This window comes from Camarhynchus parvulus, chromosome 29, assembly GCF_901933205.1.
Source record: "Camarhynchus parvulus chromosome 29, STF_HiC, whole genome shotgun sequence".
Lineage (NCBI taxonomy): Eukaryota > Metazoa > Chordata > Aves > Passeriformes > Thraupidae > Camarhynchus > Camarhynchus parvulus.
This window is the reverse complement of record NC_044599.1, coordinates 441,520-460,427: the sequence shown is the minus strand read 5'-3', so window position 1 is coordinate 460,427 and position 18,908 is coordinate 441,520. Positions and strand designations below refer to the sequence as shown.

The window sequence follows — 18,908 nt, the reverse complement described above, 5'->3', positions numbered from 1 at the left end:
GGACAAGGGGACACACAGGGACACACTCGGGGACACACACAGGGACACGGGGACACACTCGGGGACATGGGAACATGGGGACACACTCGGGGACGCACTCGGGGACACGGGGACACACTCGGGGACACACACACAGGGACTCAGGGACACGGGGACACACTCGGGGACACGGGGACACAGGGACACGGGGACACACTCGGGGACACACTCGGGGACACACACAGGGACACACTCGGGGACACACACAGGGACACGGGGACACACTCGGGGACACACACAGGGACTCAGGGACATGGCGACACACACAGGGACACACGGGGACACGGGGACACACTCGGGGACACGCTCGGGGACACACACATGGACACGGTGACAAGGGGACACACACAGGGACACGGGGACACACACAGGGACACACTCGGGGACACACTCGGGGACACGGGGACACGGTGCCACTGCGGCGGTCACGCCCGCTGCCCCCGGACACTGCCGGGGCTCAATTACGCCTCATTAGCAGCCGGGACTCGTCCGGTGTCAATAATTAATTATGGGTTCATCAATGATTCATGAATAATCCATCAATAATTCATTGATCGTTCATCCGTAACTCACGGAGAATTCACCGATCATTCATCAATAATTCACTGATAATTCAGGGATAATTCACCAATAATTCATCAATAATTCATCAATAATTCACCGATAATTCAGGGATAATTCACCAATAATTCATCAATAATTCACCAATAATTCACCAATAATTCATCAATAATTCAGGGATAATTCACCAATAATTCACCAATAATTCACCAATAATTCATCAATAATTCACTGATCATTGACCCCCCCGGCCCCCCAAACACCACCGAGCTGCTGGGGGGGGGCAGCGCCTGCAGCACCCCCAGAGACCCCAAAATCAGAGACCCCAAAATCAGAGACCCCAAACCCAGAGACCCCAAAATCCAGAGACCCAAAACCCAGAGACCCCAAAACCAGAGACCCCAAAACCCAGAAACCCCAAAATCCAGAGACCCCAAAATCAGAGACCCCAAACCCAGAGACCCCAAAATCAGAGACCCCAAAACCCAGAGACCCCAAAATCCAGAGACCCCAAAATGCCCCAAGAACCCCAAAATCAGAGACCCCAAAACCCAGAGACCCCAAAATCCAGAGAACCCAAAACCCAGAGCCCCCAAAATCCAGAGACCCCAAAATCAGAGACCCCAAACCCAGAGACCCCAAAATCCAGAGACCCCAAAATCAGAGACCCCAAACCCAGAGAACCCAAAACCCAGAGACCCCAAAACCCAGAGACCCCAAAATCAGAGACCCGGCGCATTCTGTGGGTGTCTCTGGGGTCTCTGATTTTGGGGTCTCTGGATTTTGGGGTCCCTGAACTTTGTGTTCTCGGAATTTGGGTTCTCTCAGGGGGGATCTCTGGATTTGGGGATTTCTGGATTTTGGGGTCCCTGGATTTTTGTGTTCTCTGAATTTTGGGTTCTCTGAATTTTGGGGTTTCTGAATTTTGGGGTTTCTGAATTTTGTGTTAGCTGAATTCGGGGTCTCTGAATTTTGGGTTCTCTGGATTTTGGGTTCTCCGAATTTTTGGTTCTCTGAATTTTGTGTTCTCTGAATTTGGGGTCTCTGAATTTTGGGGTTCTCTGGATTTTGGGGTCCCAGGATTTTTGGGGTTTCTGAATTTTTGGGGTCCCCGCTCCGGTGTCTCCCCCCGCCCCCTCCGTTCCCACGCTCCCAGGGTGTGTCCGCCCCTCCCCCCGCCCCCGCCCGCGCGTGTCGCGACACGTGCGCGACCCCGCCCGCCGCGCGCACGCGCACGGGTTGGGGGGGGGGGCACGCGGGACGGACAGACGGACGCGGGGACGCGCGCGCGTGGACGTGAGCGAGCGCGGGGGAGGGGGGGGGAGGGGGGGAACAGAACCGGGATTGGGGGGTCCGGGAGGGGGGGGGGGATGGGACAGCGCGGGGGGGGGGACACGCGGGGGGGAGGGGGCGCGTGGGGCGCGACACGCGCGGGGCGGCCCCGCCCCCTCCCCTCCCCCCCCCGTGCCCCAGTTCCCAGCGCCGCCATTGGCTGAGCCCCCGAGGGGGGAGGGGACACGGGGGGGACACCGGGGGGGGGGGGGGGACACGGGCACGGGGGACGCGCAGGGACAGCCCCGCAGGGCCGCGCGCGCCAACGGCCGGGGGGGCCCGCAGGTAACGGAGACCCCCCCCCAAAAATCCCACAGAGAGGGGGGGGGTTCGGGGGGATTTGGGGGGATTTGGGGGTTTGCGGTTTGGGGTTTCGGATTTTCGGGATTTGCGGTTTGGGGGGTTGGGATCTTTGGGGGTTTTGGGGTTTTGGGTTTGGGGTCTTTGGGGTTTGGAGGGTCCAGGCCCGCGGGGGGTCCCGAGGAGCTCAGCCCCCCCCCCCCCATCCTCCCCCCGGCGCGGGGACCCCCGGGAGGGAGCCGGGAACGCGCGGGGGCGGCCGGCGGCGGGGGGGGGTTCCGGGGGGTCCCGGGGGTCGCGGTGTCCCCGGGTCTCTCCAACCCCCATCCCCGGTATGGAGGCACGGGGGGGCCGGGAGGTTTGGGGGGTCCCGGGGGGGCCGTGGCGGGGGTCCCGCGCCCCCCGTGACCCGCCCCCGGCGCAGGGCGATGCTGCGGGCCCCGGGGCCGCCGCTGGGGCCGCCCCCGGCCGCCTCCTCCTGCCCGACCGCCGCCGCCGCCGCCGCCGCCGCGCTCCGGCTGCTGCCGCCGCTGCCCGCGGTGAGCGGGGCCCGGGAACCGGGGGGGAACCGGGGGGGAACCGGGGGGGAACCGGGGCTGCCCGGTACCGGCGGCGCCGGGGGAATCGGGGGGGCCGGGGGGTCCCGGTACCGGCGGCGCCGGGGGAGCTGCGGGGCTGAGCCCGGCCGGGCTTCGGGGGTCCCGGTACCGGAGGGTTCGGGGGCCGCCGGTGCTCGGGATGGGAGGGAGGTCACGGGGGGTCCCACGGTCTCCCGGGGCCTCCGGGGGGGTTCCCGGGGGTTCTGGGGGGCTTTGGAGGGGTCCCGGGCCCGGTTGGGTTCGGGGGTCCCGGTACCGGAGGGTTGAGGGGCTGCCGGTGCTCGGGATTGGGGGGGGTCCCGGGGGGGTCCCGGGGGTGTTTTTGGGGGTCCCGGCCCGGTTGGGTTCGGGGTTTCGCTCCGGTGGCCGCGAGGGGCGCGCGGGGTCCCGGGGCGAGGTGGGGGGGGAGGGGGGCGGGGCGGCCCCGCCCCCTCCCGGCCGCCGTACCGGGACCCCCATCCCCCCCCGGACCGGGACCGCCGCGGGGGAACCCCCGAACCCCCGGACCCCCGACCGCCGGGACCACGGACGGTGCATGGGACCCCGAACCTGCCCCGGGACCCCCAAAATCACCCGGGGGGGGCTGGGACCCCCAAATCCGCCCCGCGCGGGGGTGGGGGCGCTCCCGGTCCCTCCCGGTCCCTCCCGCCCGCGGGCTTGGGCAGGCCGGGATTCCTGAGGCGCTACGGAACGGAACGGGACGGGGACGGGCGGGAGTTTTGGGGGTGTGTTGGTTCACTTTGGGGGTGTTTGGGGTCATTTTGGGGTGCTGACCCCCCCTCCGTGCCCCCCCCAGATGGAGGCCCTGCCCAAGGCGGGGCTGGGGGCTCTGGCCAAGCCCCGGCGCCCGGTGATCGCCTGCAGCGTCTGCCAGATCCGCTTCAACTCCGAGGTGGGAGCGGGACCCCCCCAAAAACCCGGGACAGATCCCCCCAAAAACCCGGGACAGACCCTGGGACCCCCCCAAAAACCCGGGACAGATCCCCCCAAAAACCCGGGACAGACCCTGGGACAATCCCCCAAATCCGGGACAGACCCCGGGATCCCCCAAAAACCCGGGACCCTCCCAAACCTGGGCCACAGCCGGGGACCCCCGTCCTGAGCGCTGGCACTGGGGATCCCCAGGGTGTCCCCAAGGGGTGTGACACTGTCCTGGGGATGTCACACTGTCCCGGGGATGTCACACTGTCCCGGGGGTGTCACACTGTCCTGGGGGTGTCACACTGTCCCGGGGGTGTCACACTGTCCCCACGCTGTCCCCGTGTCCCACGGCTGGGACACTGTCCGTGCATCCCGGCTGTGTCACTGTCCCCGTGTCCTGGCAGTGTCACTCTGTCCCCAGGCTGTCCCTGGCTGTGTCACACTGTCACTGTCCCAGTGTCCCTGTCACTGTGTCACACTGTCACTGGGCTGTGTGTCACTGTCACTGTGTCCCTGTCCCTGTGTCATTCCACTGTCCCTGTCCCTGTCCCTGTCCCCAGAGCCAGGCCGCCGCTCACTACCAGGGCAATGGGCTGTGTGTCACTGTCCCTGTGTCACACTGTCCCTGTGTCACTGTCCCTGTGTCACTGTCCCTGTCTCTGTGTCACTGTCCCTGTCACACTGTCCCCATGTCCCCAGAGCCAGGCCGCCGCTCACTACCAGGCAATTGTGTGTCACTGCCCTTGTCACACTGTGCACGTCCCTGTGTCAGTCCCTGTCCCTGTGTCACTGTCCCTGTGTCACTGTCACTGTCCCTGTGTCACTGTCCCTGTGTCACACTGTCCCCATGTCCCCAGAGCCAGGCCGCCGCTCACTACCAGGGCAATGGGCTGTGTGTCACTGTCCCTGTGCACTGACTGCCCTGTGTCAGTGTCCCCGTGTCACTGTCCCTGTGTCACTGTCACTGTCCCCGTGTCACACTGTCCCCATGTCCCCAGAGCCAGGCCGCCGCTCACTACCAGGGCAATGGGCTGTGTGTCACTGTCCCTGTGTCACTGTCACTGTCCCCGTGTCACACTGTCCCCATGTCCCCAGAGCCAGGCCGCCACCACCAGGGAACGCCCCCCGGGCCAGGGGCCTCGAGGCCGCCCGCCGCGGGCCCCGGAAGCCCCCGGACAGCCCGCCCGCGGCCCCCGCGCGAAAACCCCAAGCCAGGTGGGTGAAAGCCCCAAATCCCCTAAAACCCCCAAAACCCCTAAAACCCCAAAATCCCATAAACCCCCCAAAATCCCCTAAAACCCCCAAAACCCATAAAACCCCCAAAATCCCCTAAAACCCCCAGAATCCCATAAAACCCCAAAATCCCCTAAAACCCCCAGAATCCCCTAAAACCCCAAAATCCCATAAAACCCCAAAATCCCATAAAACCCCCCAAAATCCCATAAAACCCCAAAATCCCCTAAAACCCTAAAACCCCCAAAATCCCATAAAACCCCAAAATCCCCTGAACCCCCCAAAATCCCCTAAAACCCCAAAACCCCCTAAAACCCCCCAAAATCCCATAAAACCCCCAGAATCCCCTAAAACCCTAAAACCCCCCAAAATCCCATAAAACCCCAAAATCCCCTAAAACCCCAAAACCCCCCAAAATCCCATAAACCCCCAAACCCCCTAAAACCCTAAAACCCCCCAAAATCCCATAAAACCCCAAAACCCCATAAAACCCCCCAAAATCCCATAAAACCCCAAAATCCCATAAAACCCCCCAAAATCCCATAAAACCCCAAAATTCCCTAACCCCCCAAAATCCCATAAAACCCCCCAAAATCCCCTTCATTCTCTATAACCCCCCAAAATCCCCTAAAACCCCAAAATCCCATAAAACCCCCCAGAATTCCCCTCATTCTCTATAACCCCCCAAATCCCTAAAACCCCCCAAAATCCCCTAAAACCCCCAAATCCCCTAAAACCCCCCAGAATCCCATAAAACCCCCCAAAATCCCAAGGTAGTATTTTGAGAGCCCCCCAAAACCCCCTCTGTATTCCCCATTCCCTCCCCAAACCCCCCAAATTCCCCCATAACCCCCCGAAGCTGTTAACCCCCAAAGGGGCCAGCCGCCCCCCGCCCGCCGCCCCCCCCCCCGGCCGGCCCCCCGGGCCGCCCCGCCCCTCCCCCGCGGGGGCAGATCGGGGGGCCAGGAGGAGGAGGAGGAGAGGGCGAAGGCCAAGCGGCTCCTGTACTGCGGGCTCTGCAAGGTGGCGGTGAACTCCCTGAGCCAGCTGGAGGCCCACAACAAAGGTGGGGACATTGGGGACACCTTGGGGACACCTTGGGGACATTGGGGACATCACAGAGATTGGGGACTTTGGGGACATTGGGGACACTGGGGACACTGGGGACACAGCCACTCCTGTACTGCGGGCTCTGCAAGGTGGCGGTGAACTCCCTGAGCCAGCTGGAGGCCCACAACAAAGGTGGGGACATTGGGGACACCTTGGGGACACCTTGGGGACACTGGGGACACTGGGGGATTGGGGACACTGGGGGGATCGGGGACATTGGGGACACCTTGGGGACATTGGGGGGATTGGGGACACTGGGGGATCTGGGGACACTGGGGACATTGGGGACATTGGGGACACTGGGGGGATCATTGGGGACATTGGGGACATTGGGGACATTGGGGACACTGTGGGGACATTGGGGGGATTGGGGACACTGTGGGGACATTGGGGACACTGTGGGGACATTGGGACATTGGGGGGATTGGGGACACTGGGGACACTGGGGACACTGGGGACATTGGGGACATTGGGGACTTTGGGGACATTGGGGACACTGAGGGGACACTGGGGACATTGGGGACACTGGGGACACTGGGGACACTGGGGAGGTCAGGGACACTGCAGGGACAGGGGGGACATGGGGGTGTCTCGCGGGGATCCCTTTGGGTTTGGGACGTCCCAGGAGGTCTGGGGGGGGCTCGGGGAGGGGTCCCAGGGCAGTTTGGGGGTCCTGGGGGGTCCAGGGGGGCTCAGGGAGGCTCCAGGGCAGTTTGGGGGTCCCAGGGATGGGTGGGGGGCTCGGGGAGGGTCCTGGGGATGGTTTTGGGGTCTCGGGGGTCCCAGGGCAGTTTTGGGGCTCAGGGCAGTTTGGGGGTCCCAGGGGGGGCTCAGGGCAGTTTGGGGGTCCTGGGGGGGCTCAGGGAGGCTCAGGGCAGTTTGGGGGTCCCATGGCAGTTTTGGGGGGCTCAGGGCAGTTCTGGGGATGGTTTTGGGGTCTCGGGGGGCTCAGGGCTGTGTCCCCCCCCAGGCACCAAGCACAAGACCCTGGTCGAGGCGCGCTCGGGGCTCGGTCCCATCCGCGCCTTCCCCGCGGGGGGGGGGCTCGGGGGGCGCCCCCCCGGCCGAGGGTCCCGAGCGCTCCTTCCACTGCCAGATCTGCAACGTGCGCCTCAACTCCGAGCTGCAGCTCAAGCAGGTCAGGGCGCGGCCCCACACTGACCCCAGAGGGACCCCAGAGGGACCCCAAATCCCAAACTGACCCCAAACTGACCCCACACTGACCCCAGAGGGACCCCAAATCCCAAACTGACCCCAAACTGACCCCACACTGACCCCAGAGGGACCCCAGAGGGACCCCAAAGTGACCCCGACCCCACACTGACCCCACACTGACCCCAGAGGGACCCCAAAGTGACCCCGCTGCGACCCCGACCCCACACTGACCCCAGAGGGACCCCAAAGTGACCCCGACCCCACACTGACCCCACACTGACCCCAGAGGGACCCCAGAGGGACCCCAAATCCCAAACTGACCCCAAACTGACCCCACACTGACCCCAGAGGGACCCCAGAGGGACCCCAAAGTGACCCCGACCCCACACTGACCCCACACTGACCCCAGAGGGACCCCAAAGTGACCCCAAATCCCAAACTGACCCCAATCCCAAAATTACCCCAAATCCCAAACTGACCCCACTGGGACCCCAACCCCAAACTGACCCCAGAGGGACCCCACATTGAGCCCAAATCCCAAACTGACCCCAGAGGGACCCCAAATCCCCAAACTGGCCCCACACTGACCCGGCGATCCCCAGGGACCCCAAATCCCCAAACTGACCCCGAATCCCAGCAGCGATCCCTAAACTGACCCCAAATCCCAGTGGGGATTGCCCAGGGTGACCCCAAATCCCCAAAACTGACCCTGGGACCCCCAAACTGCCCCCCAAATCCCATCTGGGATCCTAAACTACCCCAAACCCCCCCAGGGATCCCCAAAACTGTCCCTGGATCCCCCAAACTGCCCCCAAACCCCCCCAGGAATCCCCAAAACTGACCCTGGGATCCCAAACTGACCCCAAATCCCCAAAACGGACCCTGGATCCCCCAAACTGGCCCCAAACCCCCCTGGGAACCCCCAGACCCCCCCCCCGCCCCACATGGGGGTCCCCCCCGGTTTCGGGGGGCGCTGACCCCCCCGTGCCCCTCCCCCCCCAGCACATCTCCAGCCGCCGGCACCGGGACGGGGTGGCCGGGAAGCCCAACCCCCTCCTGGGGCGCCACAAAAACCCCGGAGCCCCCCCGAGCTGGTGAGGGGGGGCTGGGGGGGTCCCTAGGGGCGTTTATGGGGGTTTATGGGGATTTGGGGGGTCTATAGGGGGGTCTATAGGGGGATTTGGGGGGTTTATGGCGGTTTGGCGGGGTTTGGGGGGGTTTATGGGGGTCTATAGGGGGGTCTGGGGGGTCTATAGGGGGATTTGGGGGGTGGGGAGGGTCTGTAGGGGGGTCTGGGGGGCTCTTTATGGGGGTCTGGGAGGTGTACAGGGGGGTTTGGGGGGGGTCCTGGGGTATCCACGGTGACTCCCCCAGTGCTGGGGGTTCGGGGGTTTGGGGTGTCAATGGGGCCCCCCAGGCCAGGGGGTGTTGGGGATGCCCCGGGGTGTTGGGGATGCCCCCGGGGGGGGTGCGGGGGGGGATGCCCCGGGGGCTCTCGGGTACCACTGGGCCCCCCCCAACCCCGCCGTGCCCCCCCAGGCGCCGCTGCCGTTCCCGACGAGCTGCCCAAGGCCCCTGGGGGGGGCTCCTCCGCCCCTGGCGCCCGCCGCCGCGCCCCTGGCCCGGGCCGCGCCCCCCGCCATCGCCCCCTGGCCCTGCGGGGCCCCGCCCCCCTCCTGCCCGGGCCCCCCCTTGGCCCCGCCCTGCTGCGGCCGGCGCCGGGCCCGCTGCGGCCGGGACACGCCCCGCTGCTCTTCACACCCTATTGACTGATGGACAGACTGACAGAGTGACAGACTGACTGACAGACTGACTGACAGACTGACTGACAGACTGACTGACACAGGGCCCGCTGCGGCCGGGACACGCCCCGCTGCTCTTCACACCCTATTGACTGATGGACAGACGGACTGACACGGGACAGACTGACAGACTGACTGACACAGGGCCCGCTGCGGCCGGGACACACCCCACGGCTCTTCACACCCTATTGATGGACAGACGGACAGAGTGACAGACTGACTGACACAGGGCCCGCTGCGGCTGGGACACGCCCCGCTGCTCTTCACACCGTACTGACCGACAGACGGACACGGGACAGACTGACTGACTGACTGACAGACTGACTGACAGACAGACTGACAGACTGACTGACAGACTGACTGACAGACTGACTGACTGACACAGGGCCCGCTGCGGCCGGGACACACCCCACTGCTCTTCACACCGTACTGATGGACAGACGGACACGGGACAGCCCCGTGCACACCCCGCTGCTGTTCTCACCGTACTGACCGACAGACGGACACGGGACAGACGACTGACAGACAGACTGACCGACAGACGGACACGGGACAGACAGACGGACATGGGACAGACAGACGGACACGGGACAGACAGACGGACACAGGGACAGCCCCCGCGCACGCCCCGCTGCTCTTCACACCGTACTGACCGACAGACGGACGGACAGACAGACGCAGGCACAGCCCCCCCCAGAACAGCCCCTGGGAACGCCCCCCACCCCCAAAGCCTGGAACATTCCTTGGGACAATCCTGGAACCCCCCCGGGGACACCCGGACAGCAGCCGGCGCCTGGCAACCGTTGCCTGGCAACCGGGAACCCCCTGGCAACGGTTGCCTGGCAACGCTCAGTGAGCAACTGCCCCGGTGATGGTCGCCAGGCAACGGTTGCCTGGCGACCGGGGCTGCCCATGGCAACCATTCCCTTACAATGGCGACCTGGCAACCGTTACCTGGCAACCGGGAACTGCCCATGGCAACGGTTCCCTGGCAACCGCCTGCACCCAGAGCTGCACGTGGAAACCGTCTCCTAGCAACCATCTCCCAGCAACTGTCTCCTAGCAACCGTCTCCTAGCAACCGTCTCCTGGCAACGCCCCCCCAGCCGTTCTCCCTCCCCCCCTTCCCCGGGCTCAGCGATTTTTTTTTTTTTAACTGGAATTTGGAGATTTGGCAGGAAAACACCGAGCCCCCCCCGCCCTTCCCCCGGCCCCACCGCACAAACCCCGGGGCCCGGGACCCCCCGGGCTGGGGGAGGGGTCCGGGGGGGGTCCCCAGAGCCCCCCATCCCCCCGGCACCTCAGGGATCTGCTCAGCAATCAGCGACGGCTCGAGGGATGGACCCCCCGACCCCCAAACCCCCCAAACCCCCCGGGCCCCCCCAAGCCATGACCTCTTGCACTGAGGGCAGCGAGCCCCGCACAGCCCCGGGGGGGGCCCCAAAAATCGCCCCCCCACCCAGGGCCCCCCCCCATTCCTTAAACCCCCCCCCGTCCGGGCCCAGCCCATTGCAATAACGCGGGGGGGGCCGGGGCTCCCCTGTAAATAACCCCCAATAACACACACACATGGTACGGCCCCACAAGCACTGTGCCCCCCCCCCAAAAAATCCTGCAACCCCCAAAAAATCCTGCACCCCCCAGCACTGTGACCCCCCAAAAATCCTGCACCCCCAAAAATCCTGCACCCCCCAGCACTGTGACCCCCCCCCAAAAAAATCCTGCACCCCCAAAAATCCTGCACCCCCCCAGCACTGTGACCCCCCCAAAAATAAACCCTGCACCCCCCCACAAACCTGCACAGCCCCCCCCCCAAAATTCTGCACCCCCCCATCACTGTCACCCCCCCCAAAAAAAATCGCGACCCCCCCATCACTGTGACCCCCCAAAATCCTGCACCCCCCCCACTATCACTGTGCCCCCCTTATCACCAGAGCCCCCCAAACCTTGCACTGCCCCCCCCTCACTGGCACTGAACACCCCCCCACCCCAAATTTTGGGCCCCCCCCCCCCCAGCACTGACCCCCCAAATTTTGGGCCCCCCCCAGTGAAACTGTGACTCAGCAAAGCAATAGCGGGCGGGGGGTTTGGGCGCCCCCTGCCCCCCGTGTCCCCGCTTCACCCCAATAAACGACGGGGTTTGACTCCTGCCCTCGGGGTCTGGGGGGTCCCTGGGGGGGCTCCGAGGTGGATTTTGGGGTCCCCAGGGGGGGTTTGGGGTCTCCAGAGGAGTCCCAGGTGGATTTTGGGGTCCCCAAGAGGGGTCCCGCGTGTGTTTTGGGGTCCCCAGGTGGGGTTCTCCAGGGGGGTCCCGGGTGGGTTTCGGGGTCCCCAGTTGGATTTTGGAGTGTCCAGGGGGATTTTGGGGTCCCCAAGAGGGTCCTGGGTGTGTTTTGGGGTCCCCAAAGGGGGTTTTGGGGTCTCGGGTGAGTTTTGGGGTCCCCCAGGTGGGTCCTGGGTGTGTTTTGGGGTCTCTCGAGGGAGGTTTGGGGATCCCCAGGTGGATTTTGGGGTCTCTAAGGGGGTCCCGGGTGGGTTTTGGGGATCCCCAGGGAGGTCCTAGGTGGGTTTTGGGGTCCCAGATGGATTTTGGGGTTCCCCAGGAGGGTCCCAGCCCCAGCTCCACCCCCACTTCGTGCCCCTTGTCCCCCCAGGCAGGTTGGGGACACCCCGGGGGACACCCCCTTGTTGGGGGGGAACCCAAACCCCCAAAAATCCCCCAAAAATCCCCCAAAAACCCCAAAATCCCCCAAAAAAAATCCCCCAAAATCCCCCAAAAAATCCCCAAAATCCCCCAAAAAAATCCCCAAAATCCCAAAAATCCCCAAAACCCCAAAAACCCCAAAATCCCCCAAAAAAATCCCCCAAAATCCCCCCCCCAGAGCCCCGGGGCGGCGGCACAGAGCAGCAGCACACGGCGTGGGGGGGGCACCGGCGTGTTGGGGGGCACGGGGGGGGTTTGGGGGGTCCCAGGGGGGTCCTGGGAGGTTTTGGGGGGTCCCAGGGGGTCCCAGGTTGTTCTGGGGGGTCCCGGGAGGTTTTGGGGGATCCCTGGGGGATTTTGGGGTCCCCCTAACGCAGCAGCGACCACTTGATCTGCTCCTTCGCCGACTGCAGCACCTGGGGGGGCACAGACACATTGGGGGGCCCAAAATGGTTTTTGGGGGAGCCCGAGGGGTCTGGGGGGTCCCCGGGACAGCTCGAGAGGTTTTTTGGGTGGGGGTCCCAGGGATTTTGGGGGGTCCCAGGGATTTTTTGGGGGTTCCAAGGGGTCTGAGGGGCGCTGGTGTGGCTCTGAGGTTTTTTGGGGGGGGGGGGGTCCCAGGGGGTTTTTGGGGTTCCCGGGGGTTTTGGAGGGGTCCTAGGGGGTTTTGGGGGTGGGGGGGTCCCAGGGGTTTTTGGGGTTCCCGGGGGTTTTTGGGGTCCTACCTGTGACACCGTCTGCTCCGTCAGGGGCACGTCCTCGCCCTGTGACAGCGGGGACAGAGGGGGGCACAGGGGGGGACACGGTGGGGCCTGGGGCAGGGGGCGCACCCAGGACCCCCCTGAGCTGCCCCCCAAACCCCTGAGACCCCCAAAAACCCCCCCAAATCTCCCCAAAAACTCCAAACCCCATAAATCCCTCCAAAAACCCCCAAAAACCCCCCAAACCCCCCAAATCTCCCCAAACCCCCCAAATCCCCCAAATCTCCCCCAAAACCCCAAACCCCATAAATCCCTCAAAACCCCCCAAATCCCCCCAAAACCCCAAACCCCCCAAATCTCCCCCCAAAACCCCAAACCCCATAAATCCCCCCTCCAAAACCCCCCAAATCCCTCCGGCCCCCCCAAATCCCCCAACACCCCAACCCCCCAAATCCCCCCAAAACCCCCAAAACCCCAAACCCCCCAAAACCCCAAACCCCACAAATCCCCCCAAAAACCCCCAAAACCCCACCCCCCCCAAATCTCCCCCCAAACCCCCAAAACCCCCCAAATCCCAAAAACCCCAAACCCTTGCTGGGGGCCACCCCCAAATCCAGCAACACCCTGAGGGAAACCCCCAAACCCCAGACATCCCTCCAAAACCCCCAAACCCCCAAATCTCCCCAAAACGCCAAACCGCATAAATCGACAAGACCCCAAACCCACGTGACCTGGGGACACGGGACAGACGGACACGGGGACGACGGACATGGGGTCGCTCTCAGGATCACCCTGAGGGACAGACGGACACGCGGACATGGGGACACGGGGACAGACGGACACGGGGACAGACGGACATGGGGACACGGGGACAGACGGACAGACGGACACACAGACATGGGGACACAGGGACAACAGACAGGGGGACATGGGGACAGGGGGACAGACGGACATGGGGACATAGGGACATGGGGACAGACGGACACGGGGACAGACGGACATGGGGACACGGGGACATGGGGACAGGGGGACAGATGGACATGGGGACAGACGGACAGCGGACAGGGGGACATGGGGACAGGGGGACAGACGGACATGGGGACACAGGGACAACAGACAGGGGGACATGGGGACGGGGACAGACAGGGGGACACGGGGACATGGGGACACGGGGACAGACGGACACGCGGACATGGGGACAGGGGGACATGGGGACACCTCAGCACTGGGGGGTGACAGTCCCCAAGGGGAGGTGACAATCCCCAATGGGGGTGACAGGGGTGACAGGGGAGGGGACAGGGGAGGGGACAGGGGGGTGACAGCCCCACCCTCCGTCCACGATCTCGTCCACGGCCAGGAACAGCCCCTCCATGTTGTCCAGCAGCGCCCGGCGCTCCACGTTCTTCCTGCGGGGACACGGGGGACACTGAGGGGACACTGAGGGGACACAGGGGACAGGGCTGGGGACACCCCACAGGACATGGGGACACCCCCACAGGGACACCCCAAACAAGGGATCCCCCCCTCCAGGCTCCCCCAAACCCCCCCAGAGCCCTTTGGGGACACCAACACCCCCAGGTGACCCCCCAGGTGTGTCCCCAGTGTCCCCAGGTGTGTCCCCAGTGTCCCCAGGTGTCCCCAAGTGTCCCCAGGTGTGTCCCCCAAGTGTCCCCAGGTGTGTCCCCAAGGTCCCCAGGTGTGTCCCCAGTGTCCCCAGGTGTGTCCCCAATGTCCCCAGGTGTGTCCCCAGTGTCCCCAGGTGTGTCCCCAAGGTCCCCAGGTGTGTCCCCAGTGTCCCCAATGTCCCCAGGTGTGTCCCCAATGTCCCCAGGTGTGTCCCCAATGTCCCCAGGTGTGTCCCCAGTGTCCCACCAGGATTTGGTCCCCAAGGTCCCCAGGTGTGAGCACGCGTCCCCAATGGGGACCCCAGGTGTGTCCCCAGTGTCCCCAGGTGTGTCCCAAAAGGTCACACAGGTGTGTCCCCAGTGTCCCCAGGTGCCCCAATGTCCCTAGGTGTGTGCCCCCCAGTGTCCCACACCCCAGGTGTCCCCAATGTCCCCAGGTGTGTCCCCAATGTCCCCAGGTGTGTCCCCAGTGTCCCCAGGTGTCCCTACCTGAGCATTGTGGCACGCCGATGACCAGTGTACAGGGCAGTTGAGCACCACGTGAGCCGGCCCAGCTGGGGATCACCTGGGGACAACGGGGCCACCTGTGTGACACCGGGGCACCGGTGTGTCACGGTCACACGTAGGTCACCTGTGGGTCACTGTCACTGCCACCTGTGGGTCACCGGGGCCACCGTGTGTCCCCTCTGCCACCCCAGGTGCCCCCAGCAGCCCTGGGTGTCCCTGTGCCACCTGTGTGTCCCCGTCATCCCCAGTGTCCCCACTGTGTCCCTGTCACTGTCCCCAGTGTGTCCCCGCGCTGTCACCCTCGCTGTCACTGTCACCTGTCCGTGTCCCCACCTCGTTCTGGGTGGCACTGCCGATGACACAGCAGTACAGGTCGATGCTGCTCTTGTCACCGGTGTGTCACCCGTGGTCACTGTCGCTCTCACCTGTGGGTCACTGTCACCGTCACCTGTGTGTCACCTGTGCCACCTGTGTGTCACTGTCACCGTCACCGTCTGTGTCACCTGTGTGTCACCTGTGCCACCTGTGTGTCACCTGTGCCACCTGTGTGTCACCGTCACTGTCACCTGTGTGTCACTGTCACTGCCACCTGTGTGTCACCTGTGCCACCTGTGTGTCACCTGTATGTCACTGTCACCTTGTGTGTCACTGTCACTGCCACCTGTGTGTCACCTGTGCCACCTGTCTGTCACCTGTGTGTCACCGTCACTGTCACCTGTGTGTCACTGTCACTGTCACCTGTGTGTCACCTGTGTGTCACTGTCACTGTCACTGTCACCTGTGTGTCACTGTCACCGTCACCTGTGTGTCACTGTCACTGTCACCTGTGTGTCACTGTCACTGTCACCTGTGTGTCACCTGTGTGTCACTGTCACTGTCACCTGTGTGTCACTGTCACTGCCACCTGTGTGTCACCTGTGCCACCTGTGTGTCACCTGTATGTCACTGTCACTTGTGTGTCACTGTCACTGCCACCTGTGTGTCACCTGTGCCACCTGTGTGTCACTGTCACCGTCACTGTCACCTGTGTGTCACTGTCACTGTCACCTGTGTGTCACCTGTGTGTCACTGTCACTGTCACTGTCACCTGTGTGTCACTGTCACCGTCACCTGTGTGTCACTGTCACTGTCACCTGTGTGTCACTGTCACTGTCACCTGTGTGTCACCTGTGTGTCACTGTCACTGTCACCTGTGTGTCACTATCACTGCCACCTGTGTGTCACCTGTGCCACCCCTCAGTGTCCCCATTGTCCCCACTGTCACTCACTGTCACCTGTGTGTCACTATCACTGCCACGTGTTCTGTGTCACCATTGTCCCCTCAGTGTCCCCATTGTCCCCATTGTCACTCACTGTCACTGCGGTGCGTTTTGCTGAAGATGTTCTGCGTGTCCCCATTGTCCCCTCTGTGTCCCCATTGTCACTCACTGTCACTGCGGTGCGTCTTGCTGAAGATGTCCTGCGTGTCCCTGTCCCCTCTGTGTCCCCTGTGTGTCACTCAGTGTCCCCTCAGTGTCCCCATTGTCACTCACTGTCACTGCGGTGCGTTTTGCTGAAGATGTTTTTCTCGAAGGCGCGCTGCTCCTTCACGCTGGGGTACGTGTCATCGTAGTACTGCCCGGGGGACAGCGTTGGGGACAGCGTTGGGGACAGCGTTGGGGACACGGGGACAGCGTTGGGGACACGGGGACAGCATTGGGGACATCATTGGGGACACGGAGACAGAACTGGGGACATCATCGGGGACATTGGGGGCACCAGGGGGATCAGGGACACGGGGACATTGGGGACAGTGTTGGGGACATCATCAGGGACACTGGGGACACAGGACAGGGACATCGCCACCACCGACACCTGGGCCACCCGCGCTGTGCCCTCCCCAGAGCCACACCCCCTCAGGGCAGTGTCCCCCCAGGTGTCCCCCCAGGTGTCCCCGTGTCCCCACCTTGGCGAAGAGCCGCTCGCCGTCGTTGTCCAGGATGATGATGGCCTTGACCGTGTACAGGGACGGCTCCTGGGGACGGGGACAGTGACAGCGCCGCCCCCAGGGCACAGGGACAGCGCCGGGGCCGGCCGTGTCCCCAGCGCCAGGGACAGGCTGTGCCGGGGGCAGCGTGTGCCCCTGTCCCTGTCACCGGCCTGTGCCCCCTGTGCCCCCTGTGCCCCCTGTGCCCCCCTGTGCCCCCTGTGCCCCCCTGTGCCCCCTGTGTCCCCTGTGTGCCCCCCCTGTGCCCCCTGTGTGCCCCCCCTGTGCCCCTGTGCCCCCTGCCCCCCTGTGTGCCCCCCTGTGCCCCCTGTGCCCCCTGTGCCCCTGTGTGCCCCCCTGTGCCCCCTGTGCCCCCTGTGCCCCTGTGTGCCCCCCCCTGTGCCCCTGTGCCCCCTGTGCCCCCCTGTGCCCCTGTGCCCCCCCTGTGCCCCCCTGTGCCCCCCTGTGCCCCCTGTGCCCCCTGTGTGCCCCCCCCCTGTGCCCCCTGTGTGCCCCCTGTGCCCCCTGTGCCCCTGTGCCCCCCCCCCTGTGCCCCCTGTGCCCCCTGTGTGCCCCCTGTGCCCCCCTGTGCCCCCTGTGCCCCCTGTCCCCCTGTGCCCCCTGTGCCCCCCTGTGCCCCCTCTGTGCCCCCCCTGTGCCCCCTGTGCCCCCCTGTGCCCCCTGTGTGCCCCCCCTGTGCCCCCTGTGGCCCCCCTGTGCCCCTGTGCCCCCTGTGCCCCCCCTGTGCCCCCTGTGCCCCCTGTGCCCCCCCTGTGCCCCCCCCCCTGTGCCCCCCCTGTGCCCCCCTGTGCCCCCCTGTGCCCCCCCTGTGCCCCTGTGTGCCCCCCGTGTGCCCCTGTGCCCCTGTGCCCCCCCTGTGCCCCCTGTGTGCCCCCCTGTGCCCCCTGTGCCCCCCTGTGCCCCCTGTGCCCCCCTGTGTCCCCTGTGTCCCCCCCTGTCGCCCCTGTGTCCCCTGTGTCCCCCCTGTGCCCCCTGTGCCCCCTGTGCCCCCCTGTGCCCCCCTGTGCCCCCCCTGTGCCCCCTGTGTCCCCCTGTGTCCCCCTGTGTCCCCCCCTGTCCCCCTGTGCCCCCTGTGCCCCCTGTGCCCCCTGTGCCCCCCTGTGCCCCCCTGTGCCCCCTGTGCCCCCTGTGCCCCCTGTGTCCCCTGTGTCCCCCCCGTGTCCCCCCCTGTCCCCCCTGTGCCCCCTGTGCCCCCTGTGCCCCCCTGTGCCCCCTGTGCCCCCTGTGTCCCCCCGGTGTCCCCCCGGTGTCGCTGGGGGTCCCCAGGACCAAGTTCTGTGATGCACTGACTGCCCAGAGCCACAGCCCAGTGTAGGACAGAACCCCGGCCTGGGCACCCAGAAATGCGGCACCCCCAGTGTCCCCAGTGTCCCCCAGTGTCCCTCAGTGTCCCTCAGTGTCCCCGGTCCCCCAGTCCCCCCAGTCCCCCCAGTTCCCCTCATTCTCTCCCAGTCCCCCCCAGTCCCCCCCAGTCCCCCTCAGTCCCCCCCGGCCCTCACCAGCACCAGCGCCTCCATTTTGCCACCGCCGCTGCCGACGTGGAGCAGGAAGAGCGCCAGCCGCTGATTGGCTACTTGCCTGCCAATCACTCCTGTTAGCCCCACCCCTCCAGGCTGATTGGCCCAACTCCCCCTCAACCCCCGCCAATCACCGCGCGCTCCGGCGCGGTGGGCGGGACAATATTTCCCGCTCTTCCACAGACTGACGGCGATTGGATGAGCCAGTTGTCAATCACCGCTACACGGCGCCCCCGGAAGCGGAGGGGGCGGTGCAGTTGCCATAGTGATCGGGGAAGCTCTGACGTCACCCGTTTGCTGAGCCCGGACTATAATTGGCTGGCTCGGTGAGCACGTGACCGGAAGCGAGCCCATATATTGTGTTCGCCACGCCCCTCCGTGGCCACGCCCTCTGTAGGAGGGGCCTCGCCTGACCTTTGGTCACTCGGGGTCATGGGGGGACATTGGGGACAATTGGGGGCGATTTGGGACATTGGGGACAACTGGGGACATGGAGGGGACACTGGGGACAATTGGGGACAACTGGGACATTGGGGACATGGAGGACACGGGTGGGGACACCTGGGGACACCCTGGGGACACCTGGGGACACCTGGGGACACCCTGGAGACACCTGGGGACACCCAGGGACCCTCTGGGGACACCTGGGGACACCCAGGGACCCTCTGGGGACACCCAGGGACACCCAGGGACATCCAGGGACACCCTGGGGACACCCAAGGTGACAACAGAGTGGAGGCGAGGGGGGCGGAGCCAGGCCGTGACTGACAGCTGCAGCGGCCAATGGGGGTGAGAGCGGCCGCCCCGCCGCTGAAA

At 64.9% G+C, this 18,908-nt stretch overlaps 3 protein-coding genes across 3 annotated transcripts in view; 1 reads left to right on the top strand and 2 right to left on the bottom strand.

The window, feature by feature from the left end:
- ATF1 (activating transcription factor 1) overlaps nt 1-16,654 on the bottom strand; it is a 450,302-nt gene extending 433,648 nt beyond the window's left edge. Inside the window, exons 1-3 of the mRNA XM_030967199.1 lie at nt 16,648-16,654; nt 6,890-6,894; nt 2,177-2,192 (exon numbers count right to left, since the gene is read on the bottom strand). The gene's annotated coding sequence lies outside the window, so the exon portion shown is untranslated. The remainder of the gene's footprint in view (nt 1-2,176; nt 2,193-6,889; nt 6,895-16,647) is intronic.
- Nucleotides 2,661-10,233, top strand: ZNF385A (zinc finger protein 385A). The gene is given in 11 exon segments (XM_030966978.1): nt 2,661-2,771; nt 3,628-3,723; nt 4,313-4,347; nt 4,848-4,967; nt 5,939-6,051; nt 7,066-7,124; nt 7,126-7,233; nt 8,253-8,316; nt 8,319-8,344; nt 8,790-8,894; nt 8,897-10,233. Coding segments are annotated over 11 exon segments (960 nt in total). The 3' UTR covers nt 9,020-10,233.
- Nucleotides 11,982-18,148, bottom strand: COPZ1 (coatomer protein complex subunit zeta 1). Its single transcript, XM_030966977.1, is given in 8 exon segments — nt 11,982-12,171; nt 12,481-12,541; nt 13,785-13,916; nt 14,622-14,635; nt 14,922-15,013; nt 16,121-16,202; nt 16,534-16,602; nt 18,075-18,148. Coding segments are annotated over 8 exon segments (516 nt in total). The 5' UTR covers nt 18,093-18,148; the 3' UTR covers nt 11,982-12,123.
- Between the last annotated feature and the right edge of the window lie 760 nt (nt 18,149-18,908).